This window comes from Salminus brasiliensis, chromosome 5 (assembly GCF_030463535.1).
Source record: "Salminus brasiliensis chromosome 5, fSalBra1.hap2, whole genome shotgun sequence".
Taxonomy (NCBI): Eukaryota; Metazoa; Chordata; class Actinopteri; order Characiformes; family Bryconidae; genus Salminus; species Salminus brasiliensis.
The window spans coordinates 26,708,028-26,730,477 of NC_132882.1; the positions used below are offsets into that span (position 1 = coordinate 26,708,028).

At 40.1% G+C, this 22,450-nt stretch overlaps 1 protein-coding gene across 13 annotated transcripts in view; it reads right to left on the reverse strand.

The window, feature by feature from the left end:
- Positions 1-22,450, reverse strand: part of ptprma (protein tyrosine phosphatase receptor type Ma) — a 229,131-nt gene that overhangs the window by 36,941 nt on the left and 169,740 nt on the right. For 5 of the 13 annotated variants that reach the window (XM_072680000.1, XM_072679994.1, XM_072679997.1 and 2 more), the window contains exons 14-16: positions 21,589-21,663; positions 15,442-15,577; positions 13,103-13,132 (exon numbers count right to left, since the gene is read on the reverse strand). In XM_072680000.1, coding sequence (XP_072536101.1) covers positions 13,103-13,132; positions 15,442-15,577; positions 21,589-21,663 — 241 coding nt within the window. The remainder of the gene's footprint in view (positions 1-13,102; positions 13,133-15,441; positions 15,578-21,588; positions 21,664-22,450) is intronic. The other 8 variants (XM_072680001.1, XM_072679995.1, XM_072679999.1 and 5 more) reach the window with 3 other exon arrangements.

Genomic DNA, 22,450 nt, shown 5'->3' on the forward strand with positions numbered 1-22,450 from the left:
TCTAAATCTCTCGTGTGGCACTTTGCAAATACCAGCTTAAAATTTACAGGCCCTTGTCATCATCCGAATCGGCATTTGTTTCAGATGCTTGCGTCGGCGAAGATTTGTCACTGAGCAGTCATTCTCCCGCCGCACTTAAAAACAAATTAAAGTGTCTGCAGAAAGTGTTGGAAAATTACAGTGGCCGCTGTAATCACTGAGTTACTGGCAGAGTCGAGCTCATTTCGAAGCATTCATGTCGCAGGGAGAGAATCTGAGCTGTTAAATTGGGGACAAATTCCAAGCTTGCACAAACACTAATGACTCGAGCGACAGACACAGGCTAAAGCGCTACAGATCAAACACAAAGAGCAGAAAACAATACAGAGTCCTGCCGGTTAAATTAAGGGAAAGAGAACAATATGAGCTTATTGCACAGTCCTGTCATAATGGATGATTGCTCCTCCCTTTCATCTCTTCCAAGGGAATGGAAAATGGCTTCATGCTAAAGACAGCGGGAGTTTAAATGCAAGACCTTGTGATTCCACAGAAAGCCTGTGGTACGTTTGAGGGGTATAATTGTATCTCATGCCGTTATCGCAACAATTGAAAAGGGGAAAGCGGCAGGTGACCCTTAAACGCAGCAGCGCGCGGTCCCCGCTAATGGACGGCCGTGAGCTAATGAAGCTCTCCCACAGTCACCAGCTCCAAATTAATCTCCTACGTTCGGTTCGGTTCCATATGGCCGCCAGCACCCTTCTATCTCCCGACATTTCTGCAAATGGGGGACTCAACGGGAAGCTAATAGTTGAACTGTTTCCCTAAATTTGTTTGCTGCAGAAGTGACACTTAACGTAGGCTTTCATCTAATGTGTAATCTGTAATTTAGTATCTGGGCATTAGGTCCATTAGCACCATAAATTCTTAATGCACTGGAGGGGGCGGATGCATGCGTTCACAGAATTGACTGATTTTCATTTAGATCCGTATTTAAATGGTGTATTTATATGGTCAGATGGTTAAATGGCATGTTAATATATCTATTAAAAAAAAGAGCAATATTAGGGTCACAAATAAAACTCACCGCGGAAAGCTAATGATAATGTACCCCAGGCATTTTCCTGTGTTCATGTAAAGCCCTTAAAACTCAAAGTCTAAAAGTAAAACAAGCACAACAACAAAACACACAATAAATAGAAAATAGTCTATGTACTTTAAACCTCAACATGTAGGACAATCATTGCTTTGCTCTGTGAACTGTTAAACTTTCCTGTAGTTGCAACTACAGACTCTAAGTCCTCTTCCTCTATACTGCCAGCACTCCAATAGCAAACTTACATTTTCCGGGTTATAGAGGGTGACAGCGAAAGCCGAATGGTGTTTGTGCTCGCAGAATGCAGAGGCAGCGACAGTCCCTGGCAATTAAATGCTCCAAATACCACACAACTGTTGAACAGAACAGCATTTGCCCATCTATTCAGCTTTGGTTCTATCTATTATATTTGCAACACTAACAATAGAAAAGCAAACACAAGGCATTTGAAGCACATAAACACAAGATTCTACTGTTTACATTGTACATTTCTTTCTTCTCTCATTTTACTTCCATTTACTGGTGTCAGCATTTTGCCCTGTTTACCCAGGAAACTTGGACGCATAGCTTAGAAATGACACAACCCTGAGGGCAGCGCTCACTTCCAAAAGCATTAAACCAGCAGCCAGAAACCTTGGCATCTGCATACAGTATGGGAATGGAATAAGCTCACTGTCAACAACAGCAGAGCTGGCAGATAAGTCTGGATTAGCGGTATGTAGACTGTGCGCTTATGACCCAAGCACATCGGTGCCTGTTTTATTTTCCATCTTTGGAACTGATAATGTTTCCTACGATAGCAGACGCTGCCAACTGTCTGGAAGAACAGCGGCTCCTCACTTTTTGAAAACACAAATATCCAGTGGAACATAACGTGTAATGGGAATTTGTCTCATGTTTCTGCATTAAGACTACAATAAACTTTGTTTTTAGAAAGCAAAGCTTCAAGTATGCAAAGTTTCATGGGCACATCGCCCTGTTCATTTTTGTTTGAGGCGTTCCGCTTGTCTCTGGTTCATGTATTCACCGGGGAAGGAGGAGCAAAAAACAACTGCAGGGAATTCGACAAAAGCTAAAGCAAAAGCAGGCTATTTCCTTGCAAATGTCAGGACGTGCTTCGTCTCAGGGTGAAATGGAGAGAGCTAGTGAAGGGAAAAGCCAGAAAAACAAATGTGAAAGTACTCTACGGAACACCCTTAATCAGTGGCAAAAGAAATGTCGTAGAGGCCAGGATAAAACCTTGACACCGGATCTATGCTTTAGAGCCTGGTCAAAGGACCTTAAAGTGTATATATGTTAAACACGACAGTGCGGTACAGATGGAAAGATAGGATTGCTTAACAAAGTAACTGAAAAGCAATGGCTTATATTCAGAAGAAGAACCTATCCACCCACAAGTATGTTCTTCTGTAGAACTGTTGTGAGTCTAGACTAGCTTTACAGAATCATAACAGAAAAACTGCTCTTTTAGCATCACTGGCGCAAAGAAATTATGTTCTGAAATGACCTGGGAAAATTTATGAATCGCGGGATGGTTGGCGGGAAAAGGTCAATTAAAAACTATGCATTTAAATAAATAAAAAAACAATATAATAATAACAATCTGACCATTTGCAGCAGTGCTTATCTAAACAGTAAAATTCATTACCTTTTATTTGAATGAACTTTAAATGAGGCTAGTGGAGCGCTACTTGGAGTGTTAAATGTATCAAGTGATTGTAAATGTATTAATTTTGGTACCTTATAGAAGTAAAAAAAAATTGGGGTAATTTATGAAAATCTAAATGTATTTTTTTGGTTAGTTACAGGATTTTACATGTATTTTTGGGTAGTTATAAAAGTCTAAATGCATTATTTTATTTATTTAAGTATAAATATATTTTATTGGTTAGTAACAAAATTCTAAATGTATTAATTTGGGTTAGTTACAGAGGACTAATTGTGTCAGTGATGGCATGTGTTGTGACTTGGTTCTGATATGCAACAAAATTTTGCAAATAAATCTCCAAAATGTCTATTTTAAAGGACAAGAAAAAACTTCTTGATTCCACTAATTAGTGTAAATATATAATTCCTATATATATATATATATATATATATATATATATATATATATATATATATATAATAAGTCATTTTAGAACAATTTTGAGAATATAAACAGAATATAAACAGAAATAGTTTGTTAAAAAATTCCTGTTAACAGTATGTTTGGCATAAAATAAATAAAATAAATCTAAATTTTCTCATTAAGTTGAATACATTTCCAGTAAGTTTGTTCAACCTAGCAACAGTTGTTATGATGGCACAGGAACATTTTTGTCTTACTTCAAGTAACTAACTAACATTAAGCAGAATGTCCTTAAAACATGCCGCTGGGTAAAAAAAATGACAAACGACAGATTGGTGGCGCTCGGCTACCGAAGCGGCATCATCAATCTTGAGACAGGAAGCGAGCACTGGAGAAGCTGCTGAAGGGCTTAAAGAGTCTGACACCAGCTGAGAGAGAAACGCATCACTTCAGATGAGAGATGCCTTTTTGTAGCCACTTTGGCAACTCGGCAATCCTGCTGTAGTTGCTGAGGCCCTGCTGGGCTTACTGTCTGCAGACAGCCACAACAGTCTGCTGCCCCGGAACAGTTGCTGACTCTTTTAAAGTGCAATGCTAATATTGCAACAGCCAGACTCAGGAGTCCGACACAACTGCCACACAACCTGGGTCTTCAGCTGGGGGGTGGTGTGTGGGGGGCAGACAATATCCAGATATCTTGTGGTGTTTCAGTAACTGACAAGAGCACATCAGAAAACTGAAGCGTAACAATGGGATACGTGTCTGTTTATTCAGTGGCCTCCTCCAGCTATCCTGAAACGGTCGGCAGAGGAAGGACAAGCTGAAGTACATAAGCAGTGGGTCGCATCCTGCTGTGCCTTCAACCCCACACACTGAAAAACACATCCACTGCCCATGCATACCTAATGATAGCAAGACAGTCACTGTCCCAGCAGTTTCCTCTCTGAACCTTTCAATTTGTCTCTCTGTTCTTCTTTTTTTCAAAAGCAACTGGAGACATTTTCTCTTTCTCCCTTTCCATTTTTTTTTGTCTATTTTCAGGCACGAATGCTTTCCATTTGAAGTTTAACCTGAAACCCCTGATAGAGAGGGCCTCGGTTGATAGAACTGAAAAAAGGACAGGAAAATCCTTTTAAAGAGAGGTAAGTTTCTCTCTCTCTCTGTCTCTCTATCTATCTTTTTTTCAGAGAGAAAAACATAAATAAAAGCCCCTGCCGTGATGTGTGCGGTGGGGAGCTGTGATGGCCAGGGCCTCTGGAGAGCGGAGCTGCAGATGTACCCTTGAGCGAGGCACTCTGTCCAGACCGGCGTCGCACAAAAAAGCCCATTCTGTTCATCATTTACAGCTATAAATCTGGCTGTTTGGCAGGGGTGCGCTGACACCGACCTCGGGGTAAAGCTGAGACGGACACACAGGAGCATGATGGCATCTCCATTAATATGTAGAAAATGCACTGGGAGAGAAACATGAGAGCTCTGGGGGCTATTCATTTCACAAAAAAAGATATTTCATTTCTCATATGCTGGCAGAGGGAAAATAATCTCAGCGATGCGATCTGCTCTGCATTCATCTGTATTTAACTTTCACTGAGGAGAAAAGCTTTCTTCTCAAATCTGCAGAACCATCGCCATAACTGAAGTGACCTGAACAAACGCCCTTGAAGAAAAAGTCACCTTCCGGTACGGAAACGGAAGCTGTGATGTTATAAGACTAATGAAAGTTTTCACTGCAGCCACAGTCAAGCAGTACTGCATCTGGTCCTGTTTGTTTACATTATCAATGTGATGCTACATAATTATCTGACACAGTATGCAACTACACTTAATACAAATAATATTTTTATAATATTTTTTCTATTTTCCTTCTAGACTGTTGCCACTTAACTCATCTCACAGATTTTGAGGTATCAACACCATTCTCTTTCAGCTTTTTGATCAAATACAGTTTCTGCATAGTAATTAATTTTGCACTATTTGTCCCCAATAGGAATGAATGGGGTACAAAAGGTTGTGCACCCTTCTTATGGCACAATGATACAAATACACTAGAAAAAAACACATTGGGCACCACAGCAACCACTTTGGCAACACACTATTAACCATGTAACGGCCCTAGCAACCACTTAAAACACCTTAGCAACTGACCTAGGAACACTTAACACCATAGTATGCACTTAGCAACAACTCAGCATCCACCTGGGGAACCTAAGCAACACCATAGCACCAGCTTAACATCTAAGCAACTACTTTAAAAACACCACAGAGCAACACCAAAGCAACCACCTGCAACACCATAGCAACCACTTAGCGAAAACAGTTTTACCCCTCTAAGCACACAGAAACAGTCTAGTAATTGCCTGGAAGTGGGAACTCATTTTTCTTCAGATGCACTTTTCAAGTTAAGGAATGATGCAGCACTAGACCAACACAACACGCATATGCTGTTTATGTAGATAGCTGAAACAAACCGTAGTGCATTTTAGGTCTGAACCAACACATGGAGACAAAGGACTGAAATGAATTATCAGGAGGAATTATCTATTAATATGTATGGTTGATGCAAGGGCATTCAAATGAGTGGCATGGGCACTGGAGCTTGGGATGAGCTGTCACCATGCTGTCAACAGCACCCCCTCACCCCCACCCTCCCAACAGACACACGCACACACATATATAGAGGTCACCTCTACATTTTTCTCTGACAGATCTCCACTTTCAGCTGAGTCAATTCAATCACCAGACATTAGAATTGTATAAGCTTCTACCTGACATTTTGGCCAGAAATGAGTTATCGACATGAGGCACATTAACAACACTGTCCTCTTTTCTGACATCTTTGCTCAATTTATATCAGAAAAAATCTAAATGTAAAACGCTTGTAACAAGCCCCCTGGAACTCTGTAACCCTGAGGCCAATTATCTCAGACTGACACTGTTGTCTGATAGAACTTTATAATAAGGCCTACCAAGGCTTACCAAGCATAAACATGGCTAATACAAACACTCAACACGTGAGAAGAGCTGGCATCAGATACAGTATTGCCATTTGTTTGAGAAAAACAAACATGACACTATATATCAGGCTATAATAGCCTATATGCAGATAGTAAGGAGTGATGTATGCTAAGCCACTGTTTTTTCAAAGTAAAGCGGTTAATTTGAGGTCTTTTCGCACTGACTAATTAAGCCATTCAAATCCTGTAGGTTTCATTCACTTATTAGGCAAGATATGCTTTACATTTTATTCTGAGAGAAATCAAAGGCACATGTACAACACCTACACTTCCTACACTCACAGAAAAACAACAATCTGACCTTAATGAAGACTGACTAAAACCTGACATGCAATATCAATTTGCCTGTTTAGATGAATGAGACAACCCAGACTGCATTATGAGTCGAATGTTCATCTCATGCGTGAAGGATCATGCGGGAGGAGGAGACATTAAGACATTAAGGCTTGACAGCTTAATTACACTGTTGCAGGTGAAGCACAACATCTTCTTTCACAACATCTGCTGCTCACTGCCAGACTGCTACAGTACGACCTTACTTCAACAATCTGTCATAGCACACACTTACCACAGCCACTGAGCCTTCGCAGAGACATGACAGGAGCAGATGTCTCATACCACCTTCATTTCAATTTCATATTTTAGGAATACCTGTTACAGTAAATCAAAACTCAAATCTATTAAATTATTAGAATAGGAAAAGTCTTTACTCTCACTTTAACTGGATAGTCTACTGTAGGTGTTTTGTAGATTTATTTTTCCCAATACCAAACCAGACCCTAATCCTAAACTAAATCCAAATCCTGACCCTTACCTTAATCTCAACCCAAAACCTAAACCTAACGAAATCTGCACAAATTTGAGCAATTAAAATGTGCCTGGACACTTGTTTAATCAAGTTCCATTTTCTCATTTCCTTAATATAACAAAATTCACCTTCAAGACATTAAAGCTTAGGCTCTGACCAAAATAATACATGAAGAGACACAAAGTCTTCATTGACATTTAATAAAAGACTACAGGTAGCTGTAAAGATTCCAGTTGCACCATTGAATAATATATCTTTAAAGAGGAATGGCTATTAAAGAATGTAATTTTTTTCTCAGTCTGTCCTCACTGGCCTACTTAATGTTTGCATGGTTTAGTGTATTGATAACTGTCTGTAGTTATTGTTTGATTTGTACTGTTGTCCTCTATCTGTTGTTCTGCTGCCGTTCTGCCAATGCAGTACTATTTTCAGGAGGAATTTTATTTAATTTATTTCTGCAATGAGAAGAAACGAAAATAAACTTGAACTTGATTGAGTATCTTTGCACTGTGCTATGCTGACAGGAGACATTTAACAGCTGGATGAGCTTTATCCTGAAACAAGCCTTATCAGGCTACATTAAGCTGTGTTCAATTCTCTCTCCAGACATTTAAACTCTACAACAGCCCTGGTGCCTCCTCCTTCATTTCACACTAGTCTTTCTAGTGTCCCAACATTTTGACTATAAATATTTTAAAACCACTTACAAACTGACTAATGTTCACCAGATTGGCTGGTGATATTTCTGCATTTTACACTCGGAAAAGCAACTGAATATGTTTACAGCATGTTCAGGCAGAAGCCTCTGATGTTCAATCTCAAAGTTCTCTGAGCATGACGGAGAGTGTTCATGTGTGGCCTTGTAGCATTTCAAAGTACAGACTGGTTATGGTTGAGCCAGAACTAAACATAATGAACAGCCATACTGACCTTTCTGATCCAGTTTTTTTAATATAATAAACATCCAACGTATCAATAATTTCACAACTCACACAATAATTCAAATTCTACTTTCTTGTATATAAAATACCTCTTGTATAGTAGCCCTTTCGCAAGTAAGTTCTGGCTATCAGTAATGATTTTTTGTTTTGTTTTGTTTTTTTGTGTGTGCATATTTTAAACAAGTGGTGACACATCATTTTGTGTTCCCTTGGACCTATCGATATACTTTTTTGATAAATAAATATAAAAAATAACATGAAAAGCTGATGTTCCACATTAAAATGGTGCTGCAGTCATTTCAAGAAGAAACTATCAAATAAAAAGCCAAATCAGCCTTGTGGGTGTAGCTGTGTTTTGTGCTTTGTTTACAGTGTAAAGTAAATTGCTGAATTTATTAGCAGATGTATGATTTTTTTCCCCAAGTAACATTATAGGAATATATTTGGAGGGTGGTTCCTTAAACACATAGAGTTCAAATGAGGGTAGCCATACACTGTTGTGATGAGAGACTAATTCAAGGAGATTAACACAGATTGCAGATGGCACTGTGTTTTAGTTGTGTTTTAAAGATGCAAATTTAGGTAAATGACAGAGAACTTAACAACAACCAGTGTGTAGTAAATACTGCACAAATTGCATAGTATCAATTAGCTCTTTTAGAGTTAATGTGTTGTGTCCATATCTTATTCTTAGATATAAAGAACTAAATATCCATAAGGGGGCTTTGTTTATACTGTAATAGCTTCTGGTGCTTCTTAACAATAATGCTGTGTCCTTGTTTACTTTTATTTTACAATTTTACTTTTTATTAATATCCTTATTTATACATATTTTTTTTTACTGGTCTTAGTTCACTTTTTAGAACTGAATAGCCTCTCGAAAACAATTTTGTTATTTCAAAGGTCAAATCAGTGCTTGTAAAAAAGTGTACAAATGCTTTACACAAAACAGAGCTAGCTGGCACAACACCTGTGAGCAAAGCATGCTGAGCGTCCAATATACCCACCAACCTCCAACCAACAAGCCAACATGAGCAACTGAATCAAAGATCTAATGTTCCCTGCAAGGGAGGCAATTTTGTTCACTTCCTCTCGCACTGCACTGTGACCCCAAATCCACAGTTTGACTCAGAAAACCATCAGCCGTGTCTGCCACAAAAACGCCTTCCTGTCACAAACAAAATTAATCTACTCTGCTCTGACCTGGAGCAAAGAGGAATTAAAACAGCACTGCTCATCTAAAACACCATGGACACCGCTTATGCCAAAGTGTCAGCTGTGTTAGTCGCACAGGCCTCTCACTGGATTCCAGTGGAGCCCTTTGTAGCTCTCCAAGGTTTTTTTTAAACTAGTCTCTGTATGCCTGTGTGTGTTTGTATACAGAAACCAGGCATGAAGCAGGCTCAATGACTGGCCATCACAATGAGCAGGGTCTTGTGAGGTGTTGTGATTTGTGAGGAGCCAGGTCATCTGTGTAGGTGGTAATGGAACATTTTTTTTCCTCTCCAGAGATTTATTTGCCAGTAAGATGGGTCTCAATCAATAGTTCCAATGCCCTTTTGGTCCTATGGACAAAACTTACCCTGTCTAACATTTCCGAATACATTGGAAGAGACTTCTTAACACTAGACTTCTATATTTAACAGAAGAAACAGACTGTCACAACACACGCCTTTAATAGTATTGCTAAGAGTGCTAACTTAAATTAAGTATTTTATCACAAAATTGTGCTTTTGCCTACATGCTGTTTCTTTCCTTTTAAACTACTCATTTCCTGTATTAAACAAAAGCATAGGAATACACTTCACACCTTCGCAAAAACAAAAATCATAATGCATACAAACAGAAACTAAACATGGCACATGGAAAGTTCCACTTTCTCCAAGCTGATACATACAAAGGTGACATGTACAGCTTTCAGTTACTCTAAGGGTGGATTAATAGCTTTATATGGCCAAAGTCAAAATCTCTGGATATATTGCTGACAACATGTTAGGTAAGAAAGTTTAATCAGCGCAAAGAATCTCTTTCTAATGCCTGAATGAGAAACACTTTCTAGCAGCATGCTACTTCCATTTCCTCCAGGGGGTTGTATGGGAGTGTGTTTGCTATGTGTAAATCCCCAGGTATGCTTCCATATGCCAATTAACAACAACGAATTAATTTGACGTCATGTCGGGGAGTCTAATGCTCAGCCAGGCACACTGAACAAATTACCGTACACCGGCAACTCCCAGCCAAATTGTGACTAAGCTTGCTTATCACATCCCATTGCTGTTGGGAGGGGTCAGTGGCACAAAAAACCAACTTGATTGGGAGTTACTTGGCAACGAGCAGACACCTGGACAAAAGGCGACTCTTGATGGCTCCTCCATCTATCAGGCTTGTGGTAAGAGAGTGCAAATTGCCTCTTCATCCCTCCGCACTTCCTCTACCTCCTACTCCTCTTAATACGCACAGGCTGTCAAACGAGACAAATGCGCATCCCCTTGTTGCAATTAATTTGATTCTTGTTCTGCGTGAGCTCTCAGTGTAGGATTTAATTAAGGCTCTCGCGCGCCAGGACTCACTCTGTCGAAGGCCGGAGTTAAATGGCCCTGTCTCCCAGCTTTTCCTGCTAAGCACGAGCAAGTGATGGAGAGAGAGGGAGCCCCTTGCTCATTTGAGCTCCATGTTTTATGGCTGCTGCTTCGCTGGCAGCATCTATCTGAGGGAATGATGTAGAAAGTTGCATTGCTTTCTGACTGTTTTTACAACCCAGCAGACAAAAACATGAACTTTGAGCATCTCCACAAAATCCAGAATGGATTGTGTGCTCTAAATTCTCATGTGCAGATGAAAGAAAATTAAGTGAACTCTTTGGAATTACATTGGCTACTAATTTGATCTGGTCATCACATTTATAGATAAACACAATCTAAACAAACTAATACTGAACATTGAGTAAACATCTACAGTGAAACATCTACTAGAAAACATAAATGAACCTTTAAATGTAATAAGATTACATTTATCCGTTAGCAACAACCACCTACACCAAATGTTTTCTATAGCTGTGAATTGGATTTGCACAACACTGATTAAATAGTTTGGACTATTCCACCCAGCAAATGTCTTTAAGTTCTTCAATATTTCTGAGATGACTCATTTACATCATTTTACAGGATCTGAACAGGGTTATGGTCAGGACGCAAAAAGTAGTCACATGATCAAAGATTTTTGCAGTTTGTAGAGTCTTCTGTGTATAAGTAATGAATGCAGAAATCTAGGTAATTCAAAGGGTTCACTTACTTATTCTTGTGACTGTAAATGGATGCGTCCTAAAATACTAAGATGTATGCTAAGTTTATGCTTGGTCTTGAATAAAGCATCCTTGAGCCACTGACCTGTGTATTAATCTTGTCTGCTGAAATAAAAACAAATGCCCTTATTCAAAATACAAAATCTAAATCTTAAGCCAACAATTTGTTTCCCAAGGATGGACATCACACCAGGGATTACAGAGCAAAGCAACATATGCAAGCATTTCAACTAAAGGAGCTGAATGAAAGGGAAAAAATAGCTGCTTTATGTAAATAGTATTCAGTTTAAAATGTAAACCCTATCTAATTCTATTACAACAAGCTGTTCAATGCTCAAAAAAAACATGCCATGAAACCGCAACATGAAATCGCTTGCAAATGATGGGACATGAAGGGCTCTGACATGCTCTTTATATGAGTAATCCTTATTTAGATAGGAAAGGAGACATACATTTGGGAATTAGCACTGAAGAATGTAGAAGCATTGTTAACAGTCGCAGCTCTGCATCCAAATATAGTGAAGTCTATAAATGGAGAAAACCGTTTCCTATATCATGGATTTATCTACAGGCCCTGCAGACTTTCTGCAGAGTCTTCTTCAAATCCTAGCTCGGGGCCAGCGCTTCTGTGACAGCTAGCAATCTGGCACACACTGTAGCCAAGACAAATTCTTCCAAAAATGCCCAAAAGAGAAACATTTTGAGGTCTGCTGGAATAGTAGATTACTGCTACAAATCATTCAGAGTTATATATATAATCAAGATAAATCTTGATTTGGCTCAAAAATCAAACATAAGATCAACATCAATGCCACCCCAACTTTATCATCAGGCCAAGCAGATGCAGATACATAGACTTTACTGTATACTTGGTGTGCTGACATAACTCTAAAGTGTGCTACTCTCTTTTCCCTCCACAGCTTGCCTCACACTCTTAGACAGGGCCGTCTGCTCAGTCAGTAACAGTCTGCTCTTTAAACAGGGCTGTCATAATGACTGAATCCTGATAACAGAGAACGGACAGCTTTTCTTACTGTGTAAAGCAAAAGAAAGATCTACATGCTGTCAACAGAGCCATGCAAAAAAACAAAACAAAAAGAGTTGAAACATGAAGGGAAGAAAACCAACTGAAGTTGTAAGATGGGCACTGGTTAAATGGATGACAGAGATCTAAGAGTCATGGTACATTGGCAGGGTGAAATGGGATGGGAAGCAGGACAGGATTAGGCCAATAAGCAGACACGCCCCTGGCTGGTTTCGTGTCTGCACTGGTGTTTCTGAGATGGGAGAGGATTGGGGTTAGTCATCATTCCAGTGGATCAACGCTAGAAATGCTAGAAGGCCTCACAGCAGCACATAGCTTTCCCTTTGCCTTTGGCACAGAGGACTTAACACTTTAACTCAAAGCAAGGGGAAAACTTTACTGCTCGCTATCCATTAAGACTACGGAAACATTCTAAAGGGAATTTTTCATCAATTACGATATCAGTAACTAATCAGATCACCCCTCTTCGAACTGGAGCACTGAGGAATTGTCTCAAAAGAACATTTACCACATTTTAAGCAATTTCTTCTATTAATGATTTAAGCATTCAAAATAGAGCGCACTTGTATCAATGCCAAGATATGATTAATTTAAGTGTGCATCGTTAAAAAAGACAACAAAGAGACTTGGATGGCACTTCCAAAGGCTTAGAACGTCCGAATAGACCCTGAATGATTGGCACCTTCAGGCGATGCCTGTTAGCTCAGTGCCAACCAGCAAGAACACTAGAAAGCTTGTGCTTCAGTTTGAAAAGGAGGAAGGAAGTCACTTTGGGTTCATGCATGGAATATCAAACGGCGTGGTGGAGAGAAAGCATGGCAACTAAGCGTTTCACAAAGTGGTTACTTACAGGTAATAAGTGTAGGAGTGATAGGTTCTTCTGCCGAGTGGGGTGGTGGAAGGATTAAAGCAGTGGTGGAGAGGGGAGAAATGTAAATGGAAGGAAAGAAAAAGTAAAAATATTAATGTCCGAAAAATAGAAAATGAACAAAACCTGATATGGTGACACAAGTGGGGAGCTACTTGAGTGACTGTGAGGGCAAGGTGGCTGCTGCAGTGGGCGTGGCATGTGATAACTGGCTCAGATTGGTCAAGTCAGGAGAAGGTCACTGCCACCTAAACTTAATCAGGCCACACGTATGCACCACAAGAGAGAAGTGAGGGAAAGGAACTGTGGGAGGCTGTATCTCGGGTAAAATAGCCACTGTTGCATTAGATAGCAGAGAGGGAAAGATCAAGAAGAAGAGAGTTACAGGTAAAGTAGTTAGGACAGGGCATTATCTGTAGCCTAGTGAAAGTGTAAGGAGAAGCTCTGTATAGTGGTTGAGAAGATGTCAACGGATTTTTCTGTGTAGTTAAATGGTTAAGATGTAAACAAAGGTATTCAAAGTGCTTTGTCATAAAGAAACTTACTGACCAGGCATTGTTGATAGTGGCAGTGAATGGAACTGGATATCTGAAAAGTTTATCTACTGTGAAAGCTCCTTCACACAATTTACTATATGAAACTGCTCTTTGACAGTTTTTCCGATATGGTTCCAGTCTAATATGTACTTTCATGGTGGAGAGATATATTGAGTATGTTTTAAGGCCAAGTAGTTCCCAAAGACACTTTACCATTATTTTCCAACTACCAATATTATATATCACCAATAAAAATGGTCCAAAATGATTTCTTTTCCTTTACATTGACTTCCACTGAAAGGACATAAAATCTTCTTACATTTTATTAGAAGTAAATGTAAAAGAGAGTAATAACTGGTAAATAAATGGTTCATTCTTCATGATTCTTCATTCTTCTACTGCCAGATTCACATTCTGTCAAAACGTCAGAACTGGCTAAAATGAAGATCTTTTGTGTGAAGGCAAAAATAGAAAATTGTAAATACAGTGATTGTATCTATGATGAAAACAACACAACCCCTGGTTCCCATTAACATTAGTGTAAAGTAATCAGTCAGTAAGTTTCTCTACAAAGAGGCATTTGACATGAAATCACTCAGAATTACTTTCTTTACCTCTCAACAACTGAGGTGAAATTCCTCTTTGAGAATCTGAGCCCTTTCATACTAAGTATAGTGATTAACCCATCTTCCAGTGGTATTTAAACAACTATAGCTCAGAATGTTTATGATTATGATTTTAGTCTCTACTCAATCCCTAATGCCTCTGGCACTGGTGTCCATCAATTCACATTTATTTAGAAGCAGATATGCCAAGGTCATTATGCTAAAAACTACACTATCAATACAAACAATCGATCTGACGTAATTGGCTGTCTTGCTTAGTTAGCAAAACGAAGGCATGCATCTTCGAACATTTGGCCATTCCGAAACTCACCAGCAAAATCAATAGAGATGAATTTCCTTATTCAGAGGAGGTAACGACTTGGATTAAAAACATATTTCCTCTGTCCCTCTCTTACTTTTAAATCACAGCTAGGCTCCAGATGAGGGGTGGGGGGGTGGACAGGCACTATTTAAAGTCATCGAACACTTGCCTACTCACATAGCGCGTCACAGGCGCTTTGCTGTGTACAAAAAGAAGTTGGGCTATTTGCAGAATGTTGCTTCCTGAGGTTCTTTTGTGGAGAACTCTTTTTGTGGAGAGCTTTGCACTCCAGCTGAGGACGAGAGCTAATGTAAACTAGCCTGCAGCAACATGCCCTAGGCCTTTCTTTGAAAAGAAAAAAAAAGAAAAGAAAAAAAACCCTTTCATCAAATTTTCCCTCTTATCTAGCTTTACTTTTTTTTCTCTTATAGCATGAGATAAGCTTCAGAAACGTTTTCCTATTTCCTGTTTCAGGGTCATTAAAACGTGTTCATTTGTTTGAGTATAGCATGGAGGGAAAAAAATGAATATTTCATCACGCTGTACACTGGTGCCACAAACATTTTAACAGCAGTTATCAGAGCAATCAGATCAATTATTCAGTGTTTGGCTGACAAAAGGGGGTGTGTTTTGCGAGTTGAACGACAAACAGCACAGATTCACCAGAGCTGACTTTCATGTAAACATATGCATGCAGTACCTTGATTAGCATTTATTTCTGTTTGCTTAAATACAAAATCTAGCTCATTAAATCCAGTAATTAAAGTCAGAATCACAGTATTTTGCACAAATGTACAATACTGTGATAATATCAGACATGGACTACTGGAATATGATGGGACTATGAACCTATCTTACCTTTTCTTCATGACCAGCACTACCCCCAGGAAGATGATGACGAACAGGAGGATGCCAGCGATGACGCCGGCTATTTTAACTGTGTGGTCAGTTTGCTTCTCTGGCTCCACTGCATCAGGTTTCCTAGTTGCTGCCCCTGTAACCAACAGCACAGAACAGCGTCATATTCCCGCAATATCAACATCTGTGTTTATATGCTAATATCACTGAGAAGAGAACACTGACTTGTTACTTTAATTCATCTTAATTTATACAAGACTCCAAAGCAAACTGACAAAGCTTGAGAAGAAAAACAAAAATGTAATACAGTTTTCATGTAATAAGTCAAATTTCATTGGCTGATTCAGTTTTAAGATTTTATGTAAGATTTAATTTTCATGTTTTGTAGTGTAAATTGAATCCTATTGCAATTACATTACATTTGCATTTATGGCATTTTGCAGATGCTACTATCCAGCTCAACTTACAAAGGTGCTTATTTACTCACTCAGAATATCCAAAGCTAGTGTTGTTAGACCCCAAATTCAAGCTACTTTGAGTACCTCTAGTAGTAACTTTAATGCAACAATACACTATTCTTAGAAGCTGAATGTAGGGATTACTAAACTATGTGAATCCTGTGGAGAAGACAAGACCAGTGCAAATGCCATAGAAGCTTTAATAGATACATGCTCTCTTAAGAGGTTGGTTTTTAGTTGATGTTTAAAGAAAGCAAGTGATTCTGCTGTTCGAACACTGGTGCCAAAACAGAGAATAATCTGGATACTTCTCCATGCATCCTGAGAGATGATGGGTCAAGCAGAGCTGTACTTGAAACACAAGGGGCTCTTGTTATCAATCAGGTTTTGACCATTGCTATCAGGTAAGGTGAAGCTGGACCATTCTTGGCTTTGTAGGCCAGGTTCAGGGTTTTATATCTGATGCGGGCAGCTACAGGAAACCAGTGAAGTGTAGGCAGCAAGGTAGTGATATGAATAAATGGAATGGTTAAACCTCTGAACTTGGGAATGAATAAACTAAGATAAGATAGTCCTTTATTAGTCCCGCAGTGGGACCGCAGTGCATTTTAGCACTTTTTTTCTATAAATAAAAGCACATGACAATTCAATATTTCCGTCATTATGTGTAATTAACATACAAAGTCACTACTGTTCCCACAAAGATTCACTTGTGTTTCATTTAGAGCTTTAGGGCTTTAAATCGGCTGCTGAAAGTGGCATGGTCTGCCGCTAGCAAATAACTACTAAATTCAATGGAAAGGAAATAAACAATTATTAAAACACAAAGGCTTTCTGCAGTTGGCTGGGTTACAAACTGAAGCTAAAATCAAATCTGAAGTTTGGCCTCTTTGGCTCAGAGCACCAAATCTTCCAACGAACACCTGTGTTTCCAAATTTTCTGCTCATAAACCATAAACAAACACAGGCTGCCGATTAAAACAATCCAAAAACTGCAATTCAACTTCCACACTGCCTCTCTCATTATGGGTTGTGTGTGTGTGTGTGTGGGGGGGGGGGGGGGGGGCGGGGGGGTGTTGGGAGAGAAGAGAGAGAGAGAAAAAAAAAACAGATAGGAGGGAGAGAGGCATAGTAAACAAGTTAAAGAGAGAGGGACAGGGGGTGTGAGTGGTGAGAGAGATAGAGAGATAAGAGACAGAGGGAGAGACAAAGTGAAAGACAGAAAAAAAGCAAGAGAGGGACAGATAGTGAGCGAGTGAGACAAGGGTACAAAATGAGGATGGATAAAAACAGAGAAAATGATGTGTGTAAGAACAAGATACAAAAAGAGAGAGAAAGAGAGAGAGAGAACGAGAGAGAGAGAGCACTGTACATACACTATTTGGACGAAAGTATTGGGACACCTGCTAATTTATTGGTTCTTCTGAAATCAAGGGCATTAAAAAGAGTTCATCCAGCTTTTGTTGAAGTAACTGTCTCTACTGTGAAAGTCTTTCTACAAGGTTATGGGGCACTACTGAGAGGATTTGACAGCATTCAGCGACAAGGGCTTTAGTGAGGTATGTTGGATGATTACCACCCCACCTCATCCCCACCTCCCAAACTCATTCCAGAAGTACTGGATGGAGCACCAACCATCATTCCAGAGAACATAGTTCCACTGCTCCACAGCTCAATGCTGGGGGGCTTTATACCCCTCTAGCCCACACTTGCCATTAGGCATGGTGCCAATAGGTTTATGTTTATCTGCTCCAGAGAGATCTATTCTATTCAATTCTATTCTATTCTATTCTATTCTATTCTATTATATTATATTGACAATACTTCTATACAGGGACTAGACAGTTGTGTATGTGTGTGCATCTGCACATCTGTGTCAGCAATGGGTGCAACTTACAGTAGCTGAATGCATTTATTAGAAGAGGTGTCCAAGAACTTGTGTCCCTAAAGATTTCATCAGTTATGCAGCTCTTGGTGCTCAGGGCAGGGTATGATTTTTTCTAATAGGGTTTTTGATTTGACCGTCAGGTTTCTCTTTCACTTCCTGATCAGAACAAAAGGCCTAATCCTCCGCTCGCCATCAGTCAACGTCAAAATGTCACCCCACTTTTGCTGGTCCCACCCAAATGAAGCAGCTATTACTCGTGCTCTCTCTCTCTCTCATGCACACACTCTCTCTCCTTCTCTCCTCAGCTCCTCCACCTGAGAGAAGCAGATAAACTCATTAACCATGCTTCTCTACATCCATTGTTTTTTCCCCCTTCTTTCTTTTTCCTTCATGGCACAATAACGGCTTCTTCTATCGCCTTTGGATATTCAAATCTGGGTCACATATGGCGAGTGGCAACGTAAAAGAAGCGAAAACAAGCCGGAAGAAAGAGAGGGGAAGAAAGAGTGGGGCGACAACTTATTTCAAGGCCATTTATTCTCTGAGTAGGAGCAGTGACGGCTGATCACACCATGGGCGCAAGCGTTTAATATCTGCTCAAGAGAGATAACCAACACCTTGCAGCGTCTAGGCTTTCCGCACCCACGTAGAATAGGCCTTCTAACAGTAGAAGTGGGGAGACAGACACACACACACAGAGAAAGAGAAAGCATGTGCGGGTAATAGAATGAACAGGTGATGAGGAGAGGGGAAAGTTCTGCTGTTTACTGTATAATGTGATGGCATGTCAGTTCAGAAGCGGGTGAAATATCCATTTCCAGCGCTCCAAATGAGTACGGGATGAAAAATAGCCCGGGACACGCAGTTCAATTCAGGCCTGGCTGCGAATCTATTCCTGCTGCCAGCTCCACTTTTTCAATCAGCGTGTGACAACATCCATCACTCCAGCCTGGGCGGCGTGGTTACCTTGGTGACGGATGGTGTCAGAGAGCAAGGTCTCATTTTGGGTGGAGAATTCAGGCTTTATCGAAGCTAACTGCAGGGGCGAGAGCATCAGGCCATTCAGCACTTCTCTACTGATGCTGGGAACACATCATTTGGGCAAAAGTACTGGGACACCTGTTCATTCATTGTTTCTTCTAAAATCAGGGGTAATAAAAAAGAGCTTATTCTACTTTTGTTGTGGGAACTGTCTCTGTCCAGGGAAGGCTGTGTACTAGATTTTGGAGCATTGTTGTAAGGATGTGATTGCATTTAGCAACAAGAGCATTAGTAAGGTCAGGATATTGGATGATCACCATCCCACCTCATGCCCAACCCAAACCCCAAATCAAGTACTGGATGGAGCACCATCATTCCAGAGAACACAGTTCTACTGCTCCACAGCTCAGTGCAAGGCCTTATACCCCTCTAGCCCATGCCTGGCTTTAAACATGGTGCCCAAAGGTCCATGTTAAACTGCTCCAGAGTCCTATTCTACTGCTAATACTTATCTACAAGAGCTTGACAAGCTGTGTGTGTGTGTGTGTGTGTGTGTGTGTGCAACTGCACATCTGTTTCAGCAATGTGTGCTACGTAAAGTAGCTTGCACCCTCATTCTTGGTGCCTTCATTCTATTTTGTCACTGTCACACAAAAGCCTAATTTCTCTAACATGGCAAGTTTTCCAGGAGGAGGAAGAAACTTCTCAACCTTCTTAACTTTCAAAGGAAGTTGGTGTAAAAAAATGGTTTCTCTGGTTCCATTCATTCTTTTCAATGTTATTTAAATGATGTCAAAAATTGAAGATTCAAGGTTTTTTTCTTTTGTTACAGCAATGTTTTCTTCTTGGTTAGTTTCAGACCTATTAATTCTCATGTGCAATTCACAGATCAGAATGGCCCAGGGAAAGCATATAGTGGGAGCTGTGTCCAGTCCATACTGCGATGGAGCAGCAGTGGGCCAGTGCTGAAGCTCCTCCAAAGGTGCTGGAGGGAGTTTGTGTGTATGTGTGTGGCCTGTGAAAGCAGTGAGTGGGAGTGGAGGTCCTCAGAGACACTGTAGCCGTAACAGCTGCTCCACCAGCTCACACAGTAAACAAACCCCTCACTTCTAATGGCTACCAGTGAGAAGCAACACACACATAGACTTACACACTCGAACATCACCTCAAGGTTCACCTTAGTCCAAGACAACAGATAAAGAGGCTAGTTTCTTTGTAAAAGAACTGCAGATTTTGTAGAGTTGAAGAGCAAAACTAGTGGTAAAAGAAATTTGTAGTTCTTGGAAAAGAGAGTGACTAGAAGTTTTTTTAACCCCCCCCCCCCCCCCCACAAACACCACACAGAAACTTTCCATCCTTCTATCCCTCACGTCGCCAGTGAGACTGGTAAATATTTAAATGTAATGTTCTGACAGCAGGTTCAACACAATAGCTGTGTCGCTCATGCCAAGCAGCGAGGTTTTGTGATTCACACGGCCTTGCGGGGCTGTATTGATTTCCTCTTTCCACTCCTCTTACGAACTCCTCTGTTCCAACCCTGAATAAAAATGAGCCGAGTCCGCGGCTCTCCCATTTTTAGACACAAAATGCCATTAAGTCTGCAGAACGGAACACCAAGGCTACTCCAATACAAACTGACCTTCTGCGTTAGCTGAATGTAGAAGAAACATTGTGGCTAAGACTCAGGTATTGTATTAGAAGGTAAAAGTCCACTGGTTTTAAACATAGTAAGAATCAACAGCATGCAGTGAACAAATTACACACACAGTCATCATGTAAGACTAAACACACAAACATATCAGGATACATTTCTGGTACAATAGTGTAAACTACAGATACCAAGATTTATTTACTTGAGAAAAGATCAGCATTAGAATAAATACTAATAAACACAATATTAATACATTAATGGGATTTTGGGTATGTCAGTGTAGCTTGACTACTTCCAAATATGTCCTTGAGGCATCCCAGTATGAGAATGCATACTATACCTGGTTTGGCTAATCAGACCTTCATTAAATTACACTTCATTCAGTTAAATCTGAGCTAATTATGAAATTGATCCACTTAATTCATGTAATATAATATTTTTTTTATGTGATTTCATTCTATTGTTCATAGGTACAAACACACTTTCTGTTTAACACACTGGTAGTCAGAAAGAAAAACTTAGATGCATGAATGTCCTACACCAGTATTTAGCAACTGTTTTGATGTGTTTGAAGGGATCTATTTATTTTTTAGTGGATAATCATCAAGAAATGACTTTATATAACTAAGAGGACAATGTGAGATGCCACACCAAGTGAGTGAGGTTTAGGTGATGCCATATCACCACATTTCACAGATGCTATCACCATTTAGAATGTGTTGGAACTCATGTGGAGACGAAAAGTCCAACTACTGTAGCAGGCCTATAGACAGAAGTGAATGATGTGTGGGAAGCAATTACAAACACCAAGGGTTTGTTTTCAATGGATCAAGTTTGCTGGAAGAAGAAGAACTAGATCATGAGGTACTCCAAGACCAGAGTCTGAGCCTAAATATTTTTTTACAAAACTGTGTAAAATATGACAAAGTGGTGTGAAGCGATGATCAAGGCCTAAGGAGGACTTACTGAATACTAACAGACACTCTTAGATACATGAATCAGTGATCATTAAAAAACAATCTGGGCAATTCTCCTTGACTGCCAGTGCTGCTTAATACAATTACACACATGCACACACACACAGACAGTACATGGCTTCATTAAGAGGCAGGGTTTTGAATGCACACACATGTAGAGTGTTAAAAAGGCGGGGCAGTGAGGGGTCTGACCTGTTAGCTGGCTGTCACCTGCGGCCGGTGCGATGCGTATGTACGGCGTGGTGAGCTGGGTCACGATTATGGCGGCTAAGGCAAGAGAAGAGTTCCGGGCCAACATGCAGGCAGGAGAAAAGAGACAGAGAGAAAAGAAGGGCAGGCTGAAGCCAGAGACTGGCCAAAAGATGAATCTTTAGTCACAGTACTAGGCAGACAGAAAGACAGACAAGCCTGCTGTTGTTATTCAACACATTTAGTAGGTATTCAGTTCGCAAAGGCTGGGCAGAACTGGGTGTGTGTGTTGCCTGTTGTATGTGAGTGTTATTTGCATTTTATTTATTTATTATTATAATCATTATTTTACTGAGGAAGCATTCATTGCACTGATACCTATCCTCAGATTCAGGAGAGTGACAGCTACCTTGAACATGTAACTTGGAAAAGCTAGACAAAAGCTAATTCCTGACAAAAGCCATTCACGTCTAACGTGGACTAACTCAGACAGCTCATTTCAATCCCATAAACTTAGAACAAAGAGAGGAAGCCCATTCTCTTGTAATCATTGTTGGTGTTGGTGGGGGGGTGTAAGGGGGAGTGTGTATTTAGATGCGTTTGCTGTCTGCGACTGCTGTCTTGAAAAATAAAGCAAAAAAAAGCAAAAAAAAAAAAAAAGCTCTCATTTGCATAGCACAGCCCTGGCACCATTAGAGAGATGGCATGTAGTAAGGAAAATAGATTATCTACCATCTGTGCTCAATTAAATTCCAAACGGTGTGCAGGCTAGCGCCGAGACGAGCCTGTGGCTTGCTAAGTGCCTCCCATGTTCGCTAATGGTCCACGGGAGGTCAGGAATGCAGCGCTGCCAAGCGGTTCTGGG